At 39.7% G+C, this 22,500-nt stretch overlaps 1 protein-coding gene across 2 annotated transcripts in view; it reads left to right on the top strand.

Annotated features, from left to right (window-relative positions):
• Positions 1-22,500, top strand: part of LOC133621838 (voltage-dependent calcium channel gamma-2 subunit-like) — a 115,757-nt gene that overhangs the window by 86,379 nt on the left and 6,878 nt on the right. For both annotated transcript variants that reach the window (XM_061984234.1, XM_061984233.1), the window contains one exon: positions 8,878-9,018. In XM_061984234.1, the coding sequence (XP_061840218.1) occupies positions 8,878-9,018 (141 nt within the window). The remainder of the gene's footprint in view (positions 1-8,877; positions 9,019-22,500) is intronic.

Genomic DNA, 22,500 nt, shown 5'->3' with positions numbered 1-22,500 from the left:
CCACTGCTTGATTCCTCTTCGGGGTTATGGATGGCTAATAGCGCTTTATAGCGGCAGCCGGTCTCCAGGGCCCCAAATCCCCCCGCCCTCTGTTGCGAGTTGTTGTGATTATATATATATCGGGGCGGCATGGCGTAGTGGGTAGAGCAACCGTGCCAGAAACCTGAGGGTTGCAGGCTCACTCCCCGCCTCTTACCATCCAAAAATCGCTGCCGTTGTGTCCTTGGGCGGGACACTTGACCCTTTGCCCCCGGTGCCACTCACACCGGTGAACTGAATGATGAATGATAGGTGGTGGTCGGAGGGGCCGTTGGCGCAAATTGCAGCTACGCTTCCGTCAGTCTACTCCAGGGCAGCTGTGGCTATGAAAATAGCTTACCACCACCAGGTGTGAATGACTGATGGGTTCTACATGTAAAGCGACTTTGGCATACCTGCCAACTACTCCGGTTTTCCCGTAATTAGTACGGTTTTCATCAACCTACGGTTGCAGTGATAAAAAATACGGTTTTTCATTAATTAAAAAAAAAAAAAAAAATTAAATGCGCGAGGCTATTTATAGCACCGCTGCCAAGCACGAGGCACCTGTTGCCATTGTTTCCAAACGAGCGAACGATCATGTAATCAGCCGGAGAAAAATCGCAAACGAGTCTTAAACCGAAAAGAAAACTGCAGTCATTCCGTGAAGAATATTCAAAAGCCTATCCGGGAATAATTATCCGTTCCAAAAAGGGTGAAAACTACGCGAATTGCACCTTGTGCAGACAAGATTTTTCGATCGGACACGGAGGAATTAGCGATGTAAAAGACCACGTTGGGACAAAAGAACACAGTCGAATATGCCGTTGCTAGCGATACAAGTGGAAAACTTTCAACGTTTTTCGGATTTTAGCCACAAAAAGGTAATGACACCAATGTTATCTATTGGAATTGTTTAGTACTGTTATACTGTTAAAAGTGTTTATACTATTTATGCTTTCAAGTCCAAGTTGAAGAAATCTTGTTAAATGTTGACATCATAACTACCAAAATACAGAAGTATGTCCTTAATATTTTTGCAGTGCTATTTCTGTTGAAAAGTTAAAATGATTACATTAAAGATGTGATGTGCCACTTTTCAAGTGTCTGATGGCTTAAATTAATTTTCATTAATTTTTCATATTTTGAATTACTATTGAAGTTAGCTTACAGAATAAACATGTCAATCAACCCATATGATTTTTGCTGTAATATTTTTGTTTTGAAAAGTCACTGTGACTGATAGAAAAGTGATGGTTTTAGCAACATTTTAACCTGTCTGAATGCTAATAATCATTTTGCGTCGGGGGGCGAAGCCTGAACCCCCCACCAGGACTTTGTCCTGGACCTACCGGTGCCTGCGGCCCCTGGACCCTGGCTACTAGGTTTTTCTGATTTCAAAAGTTGGCAGGTATGCTTTGGGTACTTAGAAAAGCGCTATATAAATCCCAGTTATTATTATATGTATCATGTTTATGTGTGCTATGCTAGGTGAGGTTTTTTCCTTGGATTCAGTTTGGACCCCTCCCGAGGGTCCAGCCTTAGACTAATATTTTTTTTACTCTTCTCCCCCCTTTCCCAATATCACCTTTTTCCCACCTTTTTTAAGGAGCGCCGTAAGTGGCTGATCCGTTGGCGGTCCCGTCTTGTCTCCCTGTAACGTATGTCTGCTCTTAGTGGGACTGTGCCCAAAATGAAATTTCAGTTCTTATATGTCTTGTACATGTTAAAGAATGGACAATAATAAAGCATCTTAAATGTATATATATATATATATATATATATATATATATATATATATATATATATATTCATTTCTTTAATTATTCAGTTCTAAATCGATTCATCATTTTCAAAAATCTATTTAAAAAAATATATATATACACATACATATATATTTATTTTACGAATACTTTTTTGCAAAAAAGACTAAATATCAGATCCAATTATTATTCCTGGGGTGACGATTCGATATCAATCTGAATCTTGATTCTTATTCATCACGATTCCAAATAGATTCATAATTTTCAAAAATCTTTAAAAAAAATAAATAAATTAATAATTAAAAAAAAAGAAAATACAAAAAAATGTAATATAAAAAAATATAAAAATATAAATATAAAAAAAATTATATATATATATATATATATGAATAGTTCCACTTTCTCATGCACTCCTAAACATTAGCATTGTCATAATCGTTATTGATAAATAAAATAATCTTGATATCAAATAAATAAAATAAAAAAATAAAATATATATATATATATATATATATATATATATATATATATATATATATATATATATACACATGTATATACATGTATATTTTATATTTTCACTGTTGATTTTTGAGAAAATTAAAGGATTTTAAGTGCGCCTTATAGTCCGAAAAATACGGTAGATGTCTTCTGCGTTCTCGACTGGAAAAACCGCCACGTACACGACCCTTCCACTTCTCCTGAGGGTCCATCGTGTGTCCGGCAACAAACATTCCGTCAGGACAGACACATTCCTCTGACAGTTGATGTATACAATGGAATGGGCGGGGTGATGCGATATGGAGTCTGAGATGATGCGGAGCACAGCAGAGGTAATGAAATTGAAAAAGACAAGCGGGAGGTGTCAAAAAGGGCCTGGGATGTTATTGTAATACACGGATCACTCGTGTGCTAAAACCACGACAACAAACGCTCTATACAAATTCGATTGGAAAATACACAACCTGGCTTGTGATAAACAGTGTGTGTGTGTGTGTGTGTGTGTGTGTGTTCTCTTGTATTTCTACCATTCTTGAGACATCAACAAGGAAAAGTAGCTTCCATATGAGGAGGTGTGAACAAGTTAGGACATAAATCATGGTCCCAATACGGAAAACCATTGCATCTAATAGAGAATGTCTCATTTGCTCCCTGGTGGTGAAATCTATCAAAATGAGGGTGGTCCCAAAAAGGAGGGATTTTTAAAAAATGACTGTGTGTCGCTTTTAAAAGTGCTCCCCCTCTGGTCAACATATGAAATAACAAGTGTGTGTAAGAAATTGAAATGCGCCCCCTTTGGCCAAAATTAATGAAGAAAATTAAATAAATATGTATATAGAGACATACTGTAATAACTTGCAGTAAATAATGAAGATTAAAAAACAATTACTAACAAAACATTTTTTTTACTAAAAGCAGTCTTTTCCTCACAATGTGTCGACTTTTCTCTTATAAAATCGGCAACAATTTCTTATATTCTTTCTGCTTCTGTAATATTGCAATATTTTCTCGTAACATTATTACTTTTTTATGGAAAATTATTACTTTTTAATACAAAATGGTGACATTTGTCATATAAAATTCTGACTTTTATCACAATATTGCCAATTTTTTTGTTGTTCTTGTAAAATAATGACATTTTTTTGGAGTAAAATTATGACTTTTGTCATCATTTTGCAGACTAAAATGCCGATTATGTCTCTTTTGCACCCCTGGTAGTGAAATCTATCAAAATGCGGGTGGTCCCAAAACGGAGGGATTTTTCAAATTGACTTTGTGTCGGTTTTAAAAGTGCTCCCCCTCTGGTCAACATATGAAATAACAAGTGTGTGTAAGAAATTGAAATGCACCCCCTTTGGCCAAAATTAATAAAGAAAATTAAATAAATATGTATATAGAGACATACTGTAATAACTTGCAGTAAATAATGAAGATTAAAAAACAATTACTAACAAAACATTTTTTTCACTAAAAGCAGTCTTTTTCTCACAATGTGTCGACTTTTCTCTTATAAAATCGGGAACAATTTCTCATTCTTTCTGTAGTTCTGTAATATTGCAAATTTTTCTCGTAACATTATTACTTTTTTATGTTAAATTATTACTTTTTAATGCAAAATGGTGACAATTGTCATATAAAATTCTGACTTTTATCACAATATTGCCAATTTTTTTGTTGTTGTTCTTGTAAAATAGTTACATTTTTTTGGAGTAAAATTATGACTTTTGTCATCATTTTGCAGACTAAAATGCCGATTATGTCTCTTTTGCACCCCTGGTGGTGAAATCTATCAAAATGCGGGTGGTCCCAAAACGGAGTGATTTTTCAAATTGACTTTGTGTCGGTTTTAAAAGTGCTCCCCCTCTGGTCAACATATGAAATAACAAGTGTGTGTAAGAAATTGAAATGCGCCCCCTTTGGCCAAAATGAATAAAGAAAATTAAATAAATATATATATAGAGACATACTGTAATAACTTGCAGTAAATAATGAAGATTAAAAAACAATTACTAACAAAACATTTTTTTCACTAAAAGCAGTCTTTTTCTCACAATGTGTCGACTTTTCTCTTATAAAATCGGGAACAATTTCTCATTCTTTCTGTAGTTCTGTAATATTGCAAATTTTCTCGTTACATTATTACTTTTTTATGTTAAATTATTACTTTTTAATGCAAAATGGTAACATTTGTCATATAAAATTCTGACTTTTATCACAAAATTGCCAATTTTTGTTGTTGTTCTTGTAAAATAGTGACATTTTCTGGAGTAAAATTATGACTTTTGTCATCATTTTGCAGAGTAAAATGCCGATTATGTCTCTTTTGCACCCCTGGTGGTGAAATCTATCAAAATTAGGGTGGCCCCAAAACGGAGGGATTTTTCAAATTGACTGTGTCGGTTTTAAAAGTGCTCCCCCTCTGGTCAACATATGAAATAACAAGTGTGTGTAAGAAATTGAAATGTGCCCCCTTTGGCCAAAATTAATAAAGACAATTAAATGAATATGTACCTAGAGACATACTGTAATAACTTGCAGTAAATAATGAAGATTAAAAAACAATTATAAACAATTTTTTACTAAAAGCAGTCTTTTTCTCCCAATGCGTCGACTTTTTTCTTATAAAATTGGGAACAATTTCTCATATTCTTTCCGCTTCTGTAATATTGAAATATTTTCTCGTAGCATTATTACTTTTTTATGTTAAATTATTACTTTTTAATGCAAAATGGCGACGTTTGTCATATAAAATTCAGACTTTTATCACAATATTGCCAAAAAAAATGTTGTTGTTCTTGTAAAATAGTGACATTTTTGGAGTAAAATTATAACTTTTGTCATGATTTTGCCAAGTATAATTCTGACTTTTGTCATCATTTTGCCAAATAAAATTCTGACTTTTGTCATCATTTTGCCAAGTAAAATTCTGACTTTTGTCATCATTTTGCCAAGTAAAATTCCGATTATTATTAATACTTGCCAACATTTTAAAGTTTCCCTATAAAATTGTGACTTTTGTCGAGTAAAATGACGACTCTTTTCATAAAATTGCCAACATTTTAAAGTTTCCCTATAAAATTGTGACTTTTGTCGAGTAAAATGACGACTCTTTTCATAAAATTGCCAAAACTTTAAGCTTTTCTTGTAAAATTGCGACCGTTATTGAGTGAAATTCCAACTTTTATCATATTATCGCGCAAATGTTCAGTTTTTCTTGTAAAATGTTGACTTGCGTCGAGTAAAATTACAACTTTTATTATAATACTGCCAAAATTCCAAGTTTTTCTTTTGAAATTGTGACCTTTTTCTTGTGAAATTCCAACTCATTTTTCACAACAAGCTTTTTTATATTTGCATAGTATGTATATATTATTAAAGTTGTAAATACACATATTTATATATCTAGAAAGGGTGGTCCTAAATAGGTAGGCATTTTTTGGAGGTCTCAAGAAGGTAAGAAATACAAGAATGTGTGTGTGTGTGTGTGTGTGTGTGTGTTTTGGTGTGCTATGACGAGCCTTCCACCTTGAAGACAATTTGCGGCGACAGCACGTCAATAAAGAGGAGGAGATGGGGTTAAAACAAATAGGATGAAGGGGGAGTGGGGTGTGGGGGGTGATGCTTGGTACGCTGCCAACTCTGAGGTCACCTTTAGATGATCAGGCAGCCGTCAAACAGGACGGTCTCTACGGAGCTCGCCGCCATACGGGCATCAAACACTGATCAAACGTGTATGTATATATATATATATATATATATATATATATATATATATATATATGTAAAAAGTTTGTTATTATTATTAAAGATGACAAAAATAATATTTTCTTGAGACTTTTTTTACCTTCACTGCATGAGTGTCCAAAGTGCGGTGACATTTTCAAGCACAGGTGGTTTTTGGCCCCTGGTTATTAAAGCTCTATCGCCCTGGCAACCGTGCAGCGTCCTCTGCAGTTTTCGGTCTGTTGCTTTTGTCAGAGTGGCTGGTTTGGACGGGGGGGAAAAAATATGCAAAAGTCAAAATGTCAACAGCAGAGAACGCAGGTTGTCCAGTTAACATGAAGATATGTTTTGTTCAGATGTATAAGCCTGCACTAAACCATACACTAATGGTGTCTGATATCAGCAAAAAAAACACAAGTATCAGCGTGTTTACTTGTGCAAAGCTGGACGGCCAGGTAACGTCCAAATGTCTATTTGCAAACTGCAAAAGACACGATTTTGTCCACCAAACTTTTTAGACTGTGCGTGAATGCACAAAGGTGAGCTTTGTTGATGTGATTGACTTGTTATGGAGTGCTAATCAGGCATATTTGGTCACTGCATGACTGCAAGCTAATCGATGCTAACTATATGCTATATTTAGGCTAGCTGTATGTACATATTGCATCATCATGCCTCGTTTGTAGGTATAATTGAGCTCATTTAATTTCCTTGACTTATGTCCTCTGTGTATTTAGTTTATTTTTCCATGTTTCATGACACATTATCTGTATGTAATATTGGCTGCATTTCTGATAGTTGTTAGTGTGCTATGTTGTTCCAGACCACAGCAAACGTTACCCAGCTTGCAAAGATTGTAATAAATCCATTAACTTGGACACACACATCTATACCTTTAGCCATTTTAAGACAGTCATTTCCAGGAGTTATCTCACCCTCTGAGAAGTTTTCCAATGTTGTAAAAATGTGTAGGATAAATAATACATTTCAACTTTTTTGTCAACGAAGATTTGCGTCAGCCTGCGACACAAAGTCATTTTGATAGTAGGCTAATATAGCCATACATCATTACCATGAATTGATTAACGTTAACCCCGACTTAAACAAGTTGAAAAACGTATTCGGGTGTTACCATTTAGTGGTCAATTGTACAAATGCAGCTGAGATAGGCTCCAGCACCCCCCGCGACCCCAAAAGGGACAAGCGGTAGAAAATGGATGGATGTACGGAATATGTACTGTACTGTGCAATCTACTAATAACATTTTCAATCAATCAATCATGTGTTGCCATTATTATAACACTTATATACCGTATTTTTCGGAGTATAAATCGCTCCGGAGTATAAGTCGCACCGGCTGAAAATGCATAATAAAGAAGGAAAAAAACATATATAAGTCGCACTGGAGTATAAGTCGCATTTTTGGGGAAATTTATTTGATATAAGCCAACACCAAGAATAGACTTTTGAAAGGCAATTTAGAATAAATAAAGAATAGTGAACAACAGGCTGAATAAGTGTACGTTATATGAGGCATAAATAACCAACTGGTATGTTAACGTAACATATTATGGTAAGAGTCATTGAAATAACTATAACATATAGAACATGCTATACGTTTACCAAACAATCTGTCACTCCTAATCGCTAAATCCCATAAAATCTTATACGTCTAGTCTCTTACGTGAATGAGCTAAATATTATTTTTTGATATTTTACGCTAATGTGTTAATAATTTCACACATAAGTCGCTCCTGAATATAAGTCGCACCCCCGGCCAAACTATGAAAAAAACTGCGACTTATAGTCCGAAAAATACGGTAAATCTTTAAATTTTTTGCGGCTCCGGACAGATTACTTTTTTGTATTTTTGGCCCAATATGGCTCTTTCAACATTTTGGGTTGCCGACCCCTGGGTTAACAGGTGTGACTGGGACAGTTTTCTGCAATAATTTGCACGCTGCAGAATAAAATCGTGTTTACCAAAAATCACGACTTATTGCAAAATGCAAAAACCTGAGCCCATAGGCTGTTCGTCGCAATGGATGGTTTGGGCAGGGCTGTGGGAACACAGACTGTGGCGATTTCTGAACTGAATCGCAAGATGGATCACATCATGGAGAAGCTTGCTGAAAAGGAAAATTGAATTGAATTTGAGAGCACCCAGAATGACAAAACAAACATCCTAATCTACAATTTGACTCCCTCGAATGGCCTTGACGCTGTGGAAACAGGACCAGGCTGTTCTGAAAAACACCCCTGAGGACACCTCAATGATGGACGCTTTTGACCTCCCTCCCTCCCTCCTCAACGACACCTGGAGTCGAACTTTTGCAGATCGGCCTCAGTGTATAAAAAAAAACATTACATCATCACACCCAAGACAATTGGGCACACACGCACACCCCAACCCCACGCCTTCACCACCGCTTGTTTCCCCTCGGGGTGATGGTCGGCTGGCAGCGCTTCATAGCAGCAGTCGACCTCTAGGGCCCCAACTCCCCCGCCCCTCTGTTGCGAGTTGTCGTGATTAAATGTAACATGTTTATGTGTGCATTGCATGGAGGTTTTTTCCCGCTCCAGAGTAGGCCCCCAGTCTAGATTGTATTTTTTTACTCATCTTTTTCCCCAGCGCTTTACCTTTTTCCCACCTTTTACGGGGCGCCTTGTGGCGACCCATCAGCGTTCCTGTTCTGTAACCCTGTACACTGTTTGTTTGTCTAATCTTGAACGGGTTTGTGCTGAAAACAACGTTTCGTTGTACTTGTGCAATGACAATAAAGACCTACCTATCTGTCTATCTAAAACCCAGAGTACAAGTGTGGTCATTGGTGAGACTGGTGGAGCTAACAAGTGTAGTTTGTGTGTGCAGGTGCGGTGCGGGCCTCCAGTATCTTCCCTATTCTCAGTGTGATCCTGCTCTTCATGGCGGGGCTCTGCATCGCTGCCAGCGAGTTCTACAAGTCACGCCACAACATCATCCTCAGCGCCGGCATCCTCTTCGTCTCCGCAGGTACCGTCCCTAACCCTTTTTTCAGTCTTGCATAGTCTAGTCTTGTGTTCGGTTCCCGTCCGGCGCTCTTATTTTGTAGTTCTCCTCCCGTTTGGTAACTTTACGCCGGCCTTTGAGCACTGGCTCCTTGCACCCGTTCTCATTTAGCAATCTCACTTTGCAGCGAGTGTTTGTCGGACCTTCCCATGTTAGCTTTGCCAAGTGGTCCCATGCCTTTTTGTGCACGCCCACCTGCACTAGGGTTTTGTTTATAGTTTTTTTCCATATATTAAATAATGTTTCACCGGCAGCACGTTTAAAGGGGAACATTATCACAATTTCAGAAGGGTTAAAACCATTAAAAATCAGTTCCCAGTGGCTTATTTTATTTTTCGAAGTTTTTTTCAAAATTTTACCCATCACGCAATATCCCTAAAAAAAGCTTCAAAGTGCCTGATTTTAACCACCCGTCCATTTTCCTGTGACGTCACATAGTGATGCCAAAACAAACAAACATGGCGGATAGAACAACAAGGTATAGCGACATTAGCTCGGATTGAGACTCGGATTTCAGCGGCTTAAGCGAAATTGAAGAAGAAACTGAAGCTATTGAGCCATATCGGTTTGAACCGTATGCAAGCGAAACCGACGAAAACGACACGGGAGAAAGCGAGGACGAATTCGGCGATCGCCTTCTAACCAACGATTGGTATGTGTTTGTTTTTAAGTGTTGTAATGTTTTTAAGCTAAATTATTGGTAAACACAGTTTACACCGCGAGTAATGAATAAAGTTTTCATCAATTAATATGTTCTGTAGACATACCCTCATCCGCTCTCTTTTCCTGAAAGCTGATCTGTCCAGTTTTGGAGTTGATGTCAGCAGGCCAGGGAAGCTAGGGTCGATATTCTTCTCTTGATCATCTTTGGTGGCATAAGGGACGGTAGAACATACTTGCCAACCCTCCCGAATTTTCCGGGAGACTCCCGAAATTCAGCACCTCTCCCGAAAACCTCCCGGGACAAATATTCTCCCGAAAATCTCCCGATTTTCAGTCCTCACTCAGGTCCGCAAGGACCTGAGTGAGGACAGCCTTTTTTCACGACGAGAGGACAACAGGGTGACAAGAACTAAATCATCCAGACTAGAGATAAATTGTATTATTATGTTTATCTTACCGAAAAATAAATGCATTTATTAATTAAAAAAAAAAAACTAAATACATTTTTACTATATTTTGCTAAAAACATCAAAATTAATTGTATTTTTATTTGTATTTTTTCCTGACTCCTTATTACATCCAGCCATAGAATTATACATTAAAATAAACATATTTGAAATAACTGATTTTAAATTATAATAATTCATTTAAAATGACCATATTTAATTATTAAAATAATTGCTTGTTTATCAACAACTTTAGCATTTTATTCATTACATTTTGAAACTCTCAGAAGCCAAGTTATGTTATATTCCTTAATATTTATTTATGCAAGTTTGAAGTATCAATTATATAAACACAGTTTTGTTTGCATATTTTCAGGATAGATATATATATATATGTATGTATGTATGTATGTATGTATATATGTATGTATGTGTGTGTATATATATATATATATATATAATATGTATGAAATACTTGACTTGGTGAATTCTAGCTGTCAATATACTCCTCCCCTCTTAACCCCGCCCCGCCCCCACCCCCCACCTCCCGAAATCGGAGGTCTCAAGGTTGGCAAGTATGCGGTAGAAGTGGTGTGAGCCAAGACATCCAGGGGGTTTAGCTGGCTCGTCTGCGGGAACAAACTTCCGCCATTGCTTGCCGTGCTACCGAGGTCCTTTGTCCCTGAATAGCTCACACACTCCGGCAGATTCAATGGGGGTCTGGCGGCAGATTTCTTTGACTTTGTCGTTGGAAATGCATCTGCTTTGAGTGTCGCAGGATATCCACACATTCTTGCCATCTCTGTCGTAGCATAGCTTTCGTCGGTAAAGTGTGCGGAACAAACGACTGACTATTTTCCTCGGCTTTCCCCACACCCTCGAAATTTTGAACAAATTTCGTCCAATTTCTTGCCACTTTCGCATCTTTGGGCCACTGGTGCAACTTGAATCCGTCCCTGTTCGTGTTGTTACACCCTCCGACAACACACCGACGAGGCATGATGTCTCCAAGGTACGGAAAACAGTCGAAAAGATTGCAAAGGCAGCAGCAACAGCTGAACCTAAATAGACTAGATTGCTGAGCCGGAACAGATGCGAGGAGCCAGCGCTCAGAGGCAGGAGTAAAGTTACTGCGTAACACACCGACAGGGAAGTAGAACTACAAAATAAGAGCGCTGGACAGGAATTAAGCACTAAACGTAGGGAACACACAAACACGAGACTAAACTGTCAAGTAGGGCATTCCATTCAGTTTTTTAAGGCGGTCTGTCATAACGTTTATAGCATTGAATCAGACATTATTGTGAGGTTTTGTATTAGTGTTCCTAAAAATCAGATATACCGGCCCCCAGACACATTTTTTTCTCTAAATTTGGCCCACCGAGGCAAAATGATTGCCCGGGCCTGGCATAAAACATAAAAAAAATGTTTTACTTTATATCAACAGATAGATCTAAAGTTGATTGAACTTGTATTAGTAGATTACACAGTAAAGTACATATTCCGTACAATTGACCACTAAATGGTAACACCCGAATAGGTTTTTCAACTTGTTTAAGTCAGGGTACACGTTAATCAATTCATGGTAATGAATGATCTCCAGATTAAGCATTGAAAGTAAAAACAAATAATATAGGACTTACTTTTAAGACTGAGCCCTTTTAGGGTCCTGAGAAAGACCTTTAACGTTGAAAAACTTCAGGTTATCCCTAAGGGTTAGCTGAACTACCTGAACTAGGCGTGCTTTCAGATCAATAAGGCACCGAGGAGGAGGCTCGTTGATGTCTTCGACAGAAATCAACCTCGTCCTTCACACCGAGGTTTGTGAATCAGAGGATTTGTGCCAACAATCATCCCGACTCTCATTGTGGGCGTAGTGAGGTTCGTGGTCACTTCCTGTGAGAACAGGCTGTGCTGCTCGTCCCTGTTTAGATACAGCTCAAACATTGAGCGAGGAGGAGGAGGAGGAGGAGGAGGAGGTAGTGGCGGAAAGAAACAAAAGGAAAAGGAAAACACCGGACACGACCGAGCCTCAGAATAACGCCTCGCCATGGTGGAACCGTTCAAATGTTGCATTTGGGGGTGGCCGGTAATATTCTGCTCTATAGTGGAGAGGTTCAAATGTTGTGTTCGAGGATAGTCTGTAATATTCTGCTCTATAGTGGAGAGGTTCAAATGCTGCGTTCGAGGATAGTCAGTAATATTCTGCTCTATGGTGCAGAGGTTCAAATGTTGCGTTCGAGGATAGTCTGTAATATTCTGCTCTATAGTGGAGAGGTTCAATTGCTGCGTTCGAGGATAGTCGGTAATATTCTGCTCTATAGCGGAGAGGTTCAAATGCTGCGTTCGAGGATAGTCTGTAATATTCTGCTCTATAGTGGAGAGGTTCAAATGCTGCGTTCGAGGATAGTCGGTAATATTCTGCTCTATGGTGCAGAGGTTCAAATGCTGCGTTCGAGGATAGTCTGTAATATTCTGCTCTATAGTGGAGAGGTTCAAATGCTGCGTTTGAGGATAGTCTGTAATATTCTGCTCTATGGTGCAGAGGTTCAAATGCTGCGTTCGAGGATAGTCGGTAATATTCTGCTCTATGGTGCAGAGGTTCAAATGTTGCGTTCGAGGATAGTCAGTAGTATTCTGCTCTATGGTGCAGAGGTTCAAATGCTGCGTTCGAGAATAGTCGGTAATATTCTGCTCTATAGTGGAGAGGTTCAAATGCTGCGTTCGAGAATAGTCGGTAATATTCTGCTCTATAGTGGAGAGGTTCAAATGCTGCGTTCGAGGATAGTCAGTAATATTCTGCTCTATGGTGCAGAGGTTCAAATGCTGCGTTCGAGAATAGTCGGTAATATTCTGCTCTATAGTGGAGAGGTTCAAATGCTGCGTTCGACGATAGTCGGTAATATTCTGCTCTATGGTGCAGAGGTTCATATGTTGCGTTCGAGGATAGTCTGTAATATTCTGCTCTATAGTGGAGAGGTTCAAATGCTGCGTTCGACGATAGTCGGTAATATTCTGCTCTATGGTGCAGAGGTTAAAATGTTGTGTTCGAGGATAATCTGTAATATTCTGCTCTATAGTGGAGAGGTTCAAATGCTGCGTTCGAGGATAGTCAGTAATATTCTGCTCTATAGTGGAGAGGTTCAAATGCTGCGTTTGAGGATAGTCGGTAATATTCTGCTCTATAGTGGAGAGGTTCAAATGCTGCGTTTGACGATAGTCGGTAATATTCTGCTCTATGGTGCAAAGGTTCAAATGTTGCGTTCGAGGATAGTCTGTAATATTCTGCTCTATAGTGGAGAGGTTCAAATGCTGCGTTCGACGATAGTCGGTAATATTCTGCTCTATGGTGCAGAGGTTAAAATGTTGTGTTCGAGGATAATCTGTAATATTCTGCTCTATAGTGGAGAGGTTCAAATGCTGCGTTCGAGGATAGTCAGTAATATTCTGCTCTATAGTGGAGAGGTTCAAATGCTGCGTTTGAGGATAGTCTGTAATATTCTGCTCTATGGTGCAGAGGTTCAAATGCTGCGTTCCAGGATAGTCGGTAATATTCTACTCTATAGTGGAGAGGTTCAAATGCTGCGTTCGAGGATAGTCTGTAATATTCTGCTCTATGGTGGAGAGGTTCAGATGTTGCGTTCGAGGATAGTCGGTGATATTCTGCTCTATGGTGCAGAGGTTCAAATGTTGCGTTCGAGGATAGTCAGTAGTATTCTGCTCTATGGTAGAGAGGTTCAAATGCTGCGTTCGAGGATAGTCGGTAATATTCTGCTCTATAGTGGAGAGGTTCAAATGCTGCGTTCGACGATAGTCGGTAATATTCTGCTCTATGGTGCAGAGGTTCAAATGTTGCGTTCGAGGATAGTCTGTAATATTCTGCTCTATAGTGGAGAGGTTCAAATGCTGCGTTCGACGATAGTCGGTAATATTCTGCTCTATGGTGCAGAGGTTAAAATGTTGTGTTCGAGGATAATCTGTAATATTCTGCTCTATAGTGGAGAGGTTCAAATGCTGCGTTCGAGGATAGTCTGTAATATTCTGCTCTATGGTGGAGAGGTTCAAATGCTGCGTTTGAGGATAGTCGGTAATAGTCTGCTCTATGGTGCAGAGGTTAAAATGTTGTGTTCGAGGATTGTCTGTAATATTCTGCTCTATAGTGGAGAGGTTCAAATGCTGCGTTTGAGGATTATCGGTAATATTCTGCTCTATGGTGCAGAGGTTCAAATGTTGCGTTCGAGGATAGTCTGTAATATTCTGCTCTATAGTGGAGAGGTTAAAATGCTGCGTTCGAGGATAGTTGGTAATATTCTGCTCTATGGTGCAGAGGTTCAAATGTTGCGTTCGAGGATAGTCGGTAGTATTCTGCTCTATGGTGGAGAGGTTCAAATGCTGCGTTTGAGGATTATCGGTAATATTCTGCTCTATGGTGCAGAGGTTCAAATGTTGCGTTCGAGGATAGTCTGTATATATTTTGCTCTATAGTGGAGAGGTTCAAATGCTGCGTTCGAGGATAGTCTGTAATATTCTGCTCTATGGTGCAGAGGTTCAAATGTTGCGTTCGAGGATAGTCGGTAGTATTCTGCTCTATGGTGGAGAGGTTCAAATGCTGCGTTTGAGGATTATCGGTAATATTCTGCTCTATGGTGCAGAGGTTCAAATGTTGCGTTCGAGGATAGTCTGTATATATTTTGCTCTATAGTGGAGAGGTTCAAATGCTGCGTTCGAGGATAGTCTGTAATATTCTGCTCTATAGTGGAGAGGTTCAAATGCTGCGTTCGAGGATAGTCGGTTATATCCTGCTATATGGTGCAGAGGTTCAAATGTTGCGTTCAAGGATTGTCTGTAATATTCTGCTCTATAGTGGAGAGGTTAAAATGCTGCGTTCGAGGATAGTCGGTAATATTCTGCTCTATGGTGCAGAGGTTCAAATGTTGCGTTTGAGGATAGTCGGTAATATTCTGCTCTATAGTGGAGAGGTTCAAATGCTGCGTTTGAAGATAGTCTGTAATATTCTGCTCTTTGGTGGAGAGGTTCAAATGCTGCGTTCGAGGATAGTCTGTTATATTCTGCTCTATAGTGGAGAGGTTCAAATGCTGCGTTTGAAGATAGTCTGTAATATTCTGATCTATGGTGCAGAGGTTCAAATGTTGCGTTCAAGGATAGTCTGTAATATTCTGCTCTATAGTGGAGAGGTTCAAATGCTGCGTTCGAGGATCGTCGGTAATATTCTGCTCTATGGTGCAGAGGTTCAAATGTTGCATTTGAGGATAGTCAGTAGTATTCTGCTCTATGGTAGAGAGGTTCAAATGCTGCGTTCGAGGATAGTCGGTAATATTCTGCTCTATGGTGCAGAGGTTCAAATGCTGCGTTCGAGGATAGTCAGTAGTATTCTGCTCTATGGTAGAGAGGTTCAAACGCTGCGTTCGAGGATAGTCGGTAATATTCTGCTCTATAGTGGAGAGTTTCAAATGCTGCGTTCGAGGATAGTCGGTAATATCCTGATCCAATGACCTACTCAGTGGCCCAGTGGTTAGAATGTCCGCCCTGAGATCGGTAGGTTGTGAGTTCAAACCCCGGCCGAGTCATACCAAAGACTATAAAAATGGGACCCATTACCTCCCTGCTTGGCACTCAGCATCAAGGGTTGGAATTGGGGGTTAAATCACCAAAAATGATTCCGGGGCGCAGCCACCGCTGCTGCTCACTGCTCCCCTCACCTCCCAGGGGGTGAACAAGGGGATGGGTCAAATGCAGACGACAAATTTCACCACACCTAGTGTTAGAATAATTGTTTCTAAATCATCACAAAATCTTTGTGTTACATCCGAGTGCCCGGTGAGAAGACAAAAGCTGTCTTTGAAACCTACCAAGAAGAAGGCTCGTAAAACTCCACTCCATGAAGGGTTCTCTGTGTTCTTTCATGTATAGTAATCAACAGAAAAATATTGTTCTAACCCAAGGACTTCAAAGCGGAGAGAGAAGACAGATCTGCCCAATTTCCAGACGACCTCTTTTTGAACCTCCTTTTTGAACTGGTTTACGAACGTCTTTTTAAACTATTTTACGACCTCTCCTTTTGAACTGTTGGGTAACCAAAGGCAACGCTGTTTACGACCCACTTCCCTCTGGAAGCAGCGGTGGTCATGTGGTCGGAGAAAGTCGAATAAAGAAGGAGGAGTACAATCGTTCGCCAGAGCGTGCTGAGATACCGTACAACTGTACAGTGTACAGGCGACTCTCCTCAATATTGAGTCCAAATTTAATTATGTCTCTGTTTGATTCTTTGCTTCTTGTCTTGTTTAATAGATGTCATCAGTGTTTGAACCTGACACCTAGTGTGTGCGTGACAATCATTGGTACTTTAACTTAACAAAGAGACAATATTGGGTTTGTCATTGGGCCTAAAAACCAACCCAACCAGAGCTAATCCTATGATCACTTGGATATAAAACACATAGAAGAGTGCGAGTCAGAAGGTCAGAAATGTCCTTTTTGATGGCATGTCAACAACACCCGGACCATCAGGTAGTGCCTGCCATGGCCGCCATTAAGTGTTATTTCACTAAAAACAAATTTCTGCTGATATCACGTCTGATCAATATTGTATTGGCTGATACTCTAGGCTCTGACATGAGTATTTGAAGGGTGACGCCCGTGACTGTAACTTTACGACGTTGCGTTCAATCTCCGTGAAATTTGGCACACGCTTTAAGATGAATGACAAGCACATGTGTGCCAAATTTGAGCAGGATTGGTTGAAAAACATGACCGCCATCAAGTGGTATTGAAAAAAATTAATAAATAAATTCCTGCTGATATCGTTTCTGAACAATAATGTATCGGCCAATACTCTAAGCTCTGATATTAGTGTTGGAAGGGTGACGCCTTTCACTGTAACTTTACGATGTTGCGTTCAATCTCCGTGAAATTTGGCACACACTTTAAGATGATTGACAAGCACATGTGTGCCAAATTTGAGCAGGATTGGTTGGAAAACATGACTGCCATCAGGTGGTATTGCAAAAAATTAATAAGTAAATTCCTGCTGATAACGTGTCTGAACAATAATGTATCAGTCAATACTCTAAGCTCCGATATGAGTATTGGAAGGGTGACGCCCGTGACTGTAACTTTACGATGTTGCGTTCAATCTCCGTGAAATTTGGCACACACTTTAAGATGATTGACAAGCACATGTGTGCCAAATTTGAGCAGGATTGGTTGAAAAACATGACCGCCATCAGGTGGTATTACAAAAAATTAATAAGTAAATTCCTTGATAACGTGTCTGAACAATAATGTATCAGTCAATACTCTAAGCTCCGATATTAGTGTTGGAAGGGTGACGCCTTTCACTGTAACTTTACGATGTTGCGTTCAATCTCAGTGAAATTTGGCACACACTTTAAGATGATTGACAAGCACATGTGTGCCAAATTTGAGCAGGATTGGTTGAAAAACATGACTGCCATCAAGTGATATTGCAAAAAAGTAATACATAAATTCCTGCTGATAACGTGTCTGAACAATAATGTATCAGTCAATACGCGAAGCTCCAATATGAGTATTGGAAGGGTGACGCCCGTGACTGTAACTTTACGATGTTGCGTTCAATCTCCGTGAAATTTGGCACACACTTTAAGATGATTGACAAGCACATGTGTGCCAAATTTGAGCAAGATTGGTTGGAAAACATGACCGCCATCAGGTGGTATTGCAAAAAATTAATAAGTAAATTCCTGCTGATAGTGTCTGAACAATAATGTATCAGTCAATACTCTAAGCTCCGATATGAGTATTGGAAGGGTGACGCCTTTCACTGTAACTTTAAGATGTTGCGTTCAATCTCCGTGAAATTTGGCACACACTTTAAGATGATTGACAAGCACATGTGTGCCAAATTTGAGCAGGATTGGTTGAAAAACATGACCGCCATCAAGTGGTATTGCAAAAAATTAATAAATAAATTCCTGCTGCTAACGTGTCTGAACAATAATGTATCAGTCAATACGCTAAGCTCCGATATGAGTATTGGAAGGGTGACGCCCGTGACTGTAACTTTACGATGTTGCGTTCAATCTCCGTGAAATTTGGCACACACTTTAAGATGACTGACAAGAACACGTGTGCCAAATTTGAGCAGGATTGGTTGAAAAACATGACCGCCATCAGGTGGTATTGCAAAACATTAATAAGTAAATTCCTGCTGATAGTGTCTGAACAATAATGTATCAGTCAATACTCTAAGCTCCGATATTAGTGTTGGAAGGGTGACGCCTTTCACTGTAACTTTACGATGTTGCGTTCAATCTCAGTGAAATTTGGCACACACTTTAAGATGACTGACAAGAACATGTGTGCCAAATTTGAGCAGCATTGGTTGCAAAACATGACCGCCATCAAGTGGTATTGCAAAAAATAAATAAATAAATTCCTGCGGATATCGTTTCTGAACAATAATGTATCGGCCAATACTCTAAGCTCTGATATTAGTGTTGGAAGGGTGACGCCTTTCACTGTAACTTTACGATGTTGCGTTCAATCTCCGTGAAATTTGGCACACACTTTAAGATGACTGACAAGAACATGTGTGCCAAATTTGAGCAGGATTGGTTGAAAAACATGACCGCCATCAAGTGATATTGCATAAAAGTAATACATAAATTCCTGCTGATAACGTGTCTGAACAATAATGTATCAGTCAATACGCGAAGCTCCGATATGAGTATTGGAAGGGTGACGCCCGTGACTGTAACTTTACGATGTTGCGTTCAATCTCCGTGAAATTTGGCACACATTTTAAGATGACTGACAAGAACATGTGTGCCAAATTTGAGCAGCATTGGTTGCAAAACATGACCGCCATCAAGTGGTATTGCAAAAAAGTAATACATAAATTCCTGCTGATAACGTGTCTGAACAATAATGTATCAGTCAATACGCTAAGCTCCGATATGAGTATTGGAAGGGTGACGCCCGTGACTGTAACTTTACGATGTTGCGTTCAATCGCCGTGAAATTTGGCACACATGTTAAGATGACTGACAAGAACATGTGTGCCAAATTTGAGCAGGATTGGTTGTAAAACATGGCTGCCATCAAGTGGTATTGCAAAAAATAAATAAATAAATTCCTGCTGATATCGTGTCCGAACAATAATGTATCGGCCAACACTCTAAGCTCTGATATTAGTGTTGGAAGGGTGACGCCTTTCACTGTTACTTTACGATGTTGCGTTCAATCTCCGTGAAATTTGGCACACACTTTAAGATGATTGACAAGCACATGTGTGCCAAATTTGAGCAGGATTGGTTGAAAAACATGACCGCCATCAAGTGATATTGCAAAAAAGTAATACATAAATTCCTGCTGATAACGTGTCTGAACAATAATGTATCAGTCAATACGCGAAGCTCCGATATGAGTATTGGAAGGGTGACGCCCGTGACTGTAACTTTACGATGTTGCGTTCAATCTCCGTGAAATTTGGCACACATTTTAAGATGACTGACAAGAACATGTGTGCCAAATTTGAGCAGCATTGGTTGCAAAACATGACCGCCATCAAGTGGTATTGCAAAAAATAAATAAATAAATTCCTGCGGATATCGTTTCTGAACAATATTGTATCAGCCAATACTCTAAGCTCCGATATGAGTATTGGAAGGGTGACGCCTGTGACTGTAACTTTACGATGTTGCGTTCAATCTCCGTGAAATTTGGCACACACTTTAAGATGATTGACAAGCACATGTGTGCCAAATTTGAGCAGGATTGGTTGAAAAACATGACCGCCATCAAGTGGTATTGCAAAAAATAAATAAATAAATTCCTGCTGGTATCGTGTCTGAACAATAATGTATCGGCCAACACTCTGAGCTCCGATATGAGTATTGGAAGGGTGATGCCTTTCACTGTAACTTTACGATGTTGCGTTCAATCTCCGTGAAATTTGGCACACACTTTAAGATGATTGACAAGCACATGTGTGCCAAATTTGAGCAGGATTGGTTGAAAAACATGACTGCCATCAAGTGGTATTGCAAAAATATAAATAAATAAATTCCTGCTGGTATCGTGTCTGAACAATAATGTATCGGCCAACACTCTAAGCTCTGATATTAGTGTTGGAAGGGTGACGCCTTTCACTGTAACTTTACGATGTTGCGTTCAATCTCCGTGAAATTTGGCACACACTTTAAGATGACTGACAAGAACATGTGTGCCAAATTTGAGCAGCATTGGTTGCAAAACATGACCGCCATCAAGTGGTATTGCAAAAAAGTAATACATAAATTCCTGCTGATAACGTGTCTGAACAATAATGTATCAGTCAATACGCGAAGCTCCGATATGAGTATTGGAAGGGTGACGCCTTTCACTATAACTTTACGATGTTGCGTTCAATCTCCGTGAAATTTGGCACACACTTTAAGATGACTGACAAGCACATGTGTGCCAAATTTGAGCAAGATTGGTTGGAAAACATGGCTGCCATCAAGTGGTATTGCAAAAAATAAATAAATAAATTCCTGCTGATAGTGTCTGAACAATAATGTATCAGTCAATACTCTAAGCTCCGATATGAGTATTGGAAGGGTGACGCCCGTGACTGTAACTTTACGATGTTGCGTTCAATCTCCGTGAAATTTGGCACTCACTTTAAAATGATTGACAAGCACATTTGAGCAAGATTGGTTGAAAAACAAGTAGTATCCTGCTGATATCGGGATATAAATATAAAACACATAGAAGAGTGCGAGTCAGAAGGTCAGAAATGTCCTTTTTGATGGCAAGTCAACAACACCCGGAACATCAGGTAGTGCCCACCGCAGAGAGTGAAGTCTGTAAGACAGAGTCTGCCATGCTTCAGCTTTGCTGGTCTGGTTCTAGGCCACGGCCCAGTGGGCTTCAGTAGCTAGATCACTCTAACCCCTCCAAGTCACGCTCTCTCTCCCTCGCCCTCAATGTCTGCCTCTCTCGCCCTGTTGCTAGGCTAAGAGAAGGCCGCCGGGATTACACGCTAAAAATAAGGTGTCCCCGATCCTCTTTTTTTTTTGCACGGATACATCTCAATCGGCGTCCTGGCGCTCCACCCCGGCTTCGCTTTTTTTCCCCCCCGTTCAGCCGCGTTACTCGTCTTTCTTTATCGGCGTCGGTCCCGTGCGTCTATTTCTGGCCGCACGTGGCGCTGACAGCCGAGAGAGGACTTGACAGCGGATGTGCATTTGAACATCCCGGCAGGGAGGCCAGGCTGCGGCAGCACAAAAGGAAAAAATATGCGATAAAAGTCGGGCGGGGAGCGGGGTGGGGGGGGGATAAAAAAAAAAAAAACCCGTCTGCTCCAGTTTGAACCCCACTGAGGGAGACGGCATCCTGGGAGAAGCTCAAAGAAAGAGGGTTGGGAAAGTGCTGGTGGAAATATGGTCAGTGGAGCAGAGCTGAGGCAGATCCCAGAGCCCAGACCTCCTTGTTGATCAGCCCGCTACCAAAGCAGACACAGCAACAGAAGGCGGGAAACGTTTGCCTTCCCGCCAACTTTGCCGATCACGAGTTCAACGTTTGCTTGATTTGCCGTCGCTCTCTCAGCCTGTGCCATTTACCGGTGAAGCGGTCCAGGTCTGAAGTGTCGACTCTGAACTGGCTTGGGTTTTTTTTTTCCCGGTGCCTCGTTCTGCGCGTTACGTACCCTACCACTGTGCCTAGTACCCTAACATAAGGGTATCATCCAAAACTAATGTAAAGTATCAAACAACAGAAGAATAAATGATTATTACATGTTAACAGAAGTGTAGATAGAACATGTTAAAAGAGAACGTAAGCAGATATTAAAGATATCAGATATTATGTTATAGCCTCAAAGAACTACTCACCCCCCAAATCCTCCACACGACACCTCCGCTCCGGACAGGCTAACCTCCTCCAACCTCCGAGGACAAACCTACGAACAATGGGAGACCAGGCTTTCTGCTTCGCCGCTCCCCGTCTGTGGAGCGCTCTCCCTGACCACCTGAGGGCACCACAGACTGTGGATGCTTTTAAAAAAGGCTTAAAAACCCTTCTTTTTTTTTTAAAAAAAGCCTTTTTTTTAGATATATGCATACTAGTTTTAGCTATTTGGCTGTTCTAGCTTTTATTTTTATTATATTTTTTTTTTTAATACACTTTAGCACTTTAAGGTTGTTTACTCAATGTAAAGTGATTTTTTTTACAAATAAAATATATTATTATTATTACATTAACAGTAAATGAACAAGTAGATTATTAATCCATTTTACAGCTTGTCCCTCATAATTTTGACTAAATAATAAAATGATAAATGACAATAAAAGAA

Source organism: Nerophis lumbriciformis, linkage group LG25 (assembly GCF_033978685.3).
Source record: "Nerophis lumbriciformis linkage group LG25, RoL_Nlum_v2.1, whole genome shotgun sequence".
NCBI classification, from domain to species: domain Eukaryota; kingdom Metazoa; phylum Chordata; class Actinopteri; order Syngnathiformes; family Syngnathidae; genus Nerophis; species Nerophis lumbriciformis.
Note: the sequence above shows the minus strand (reverse complement) of the source record. Positions and strands in the feature narration are given on the sequence as shown.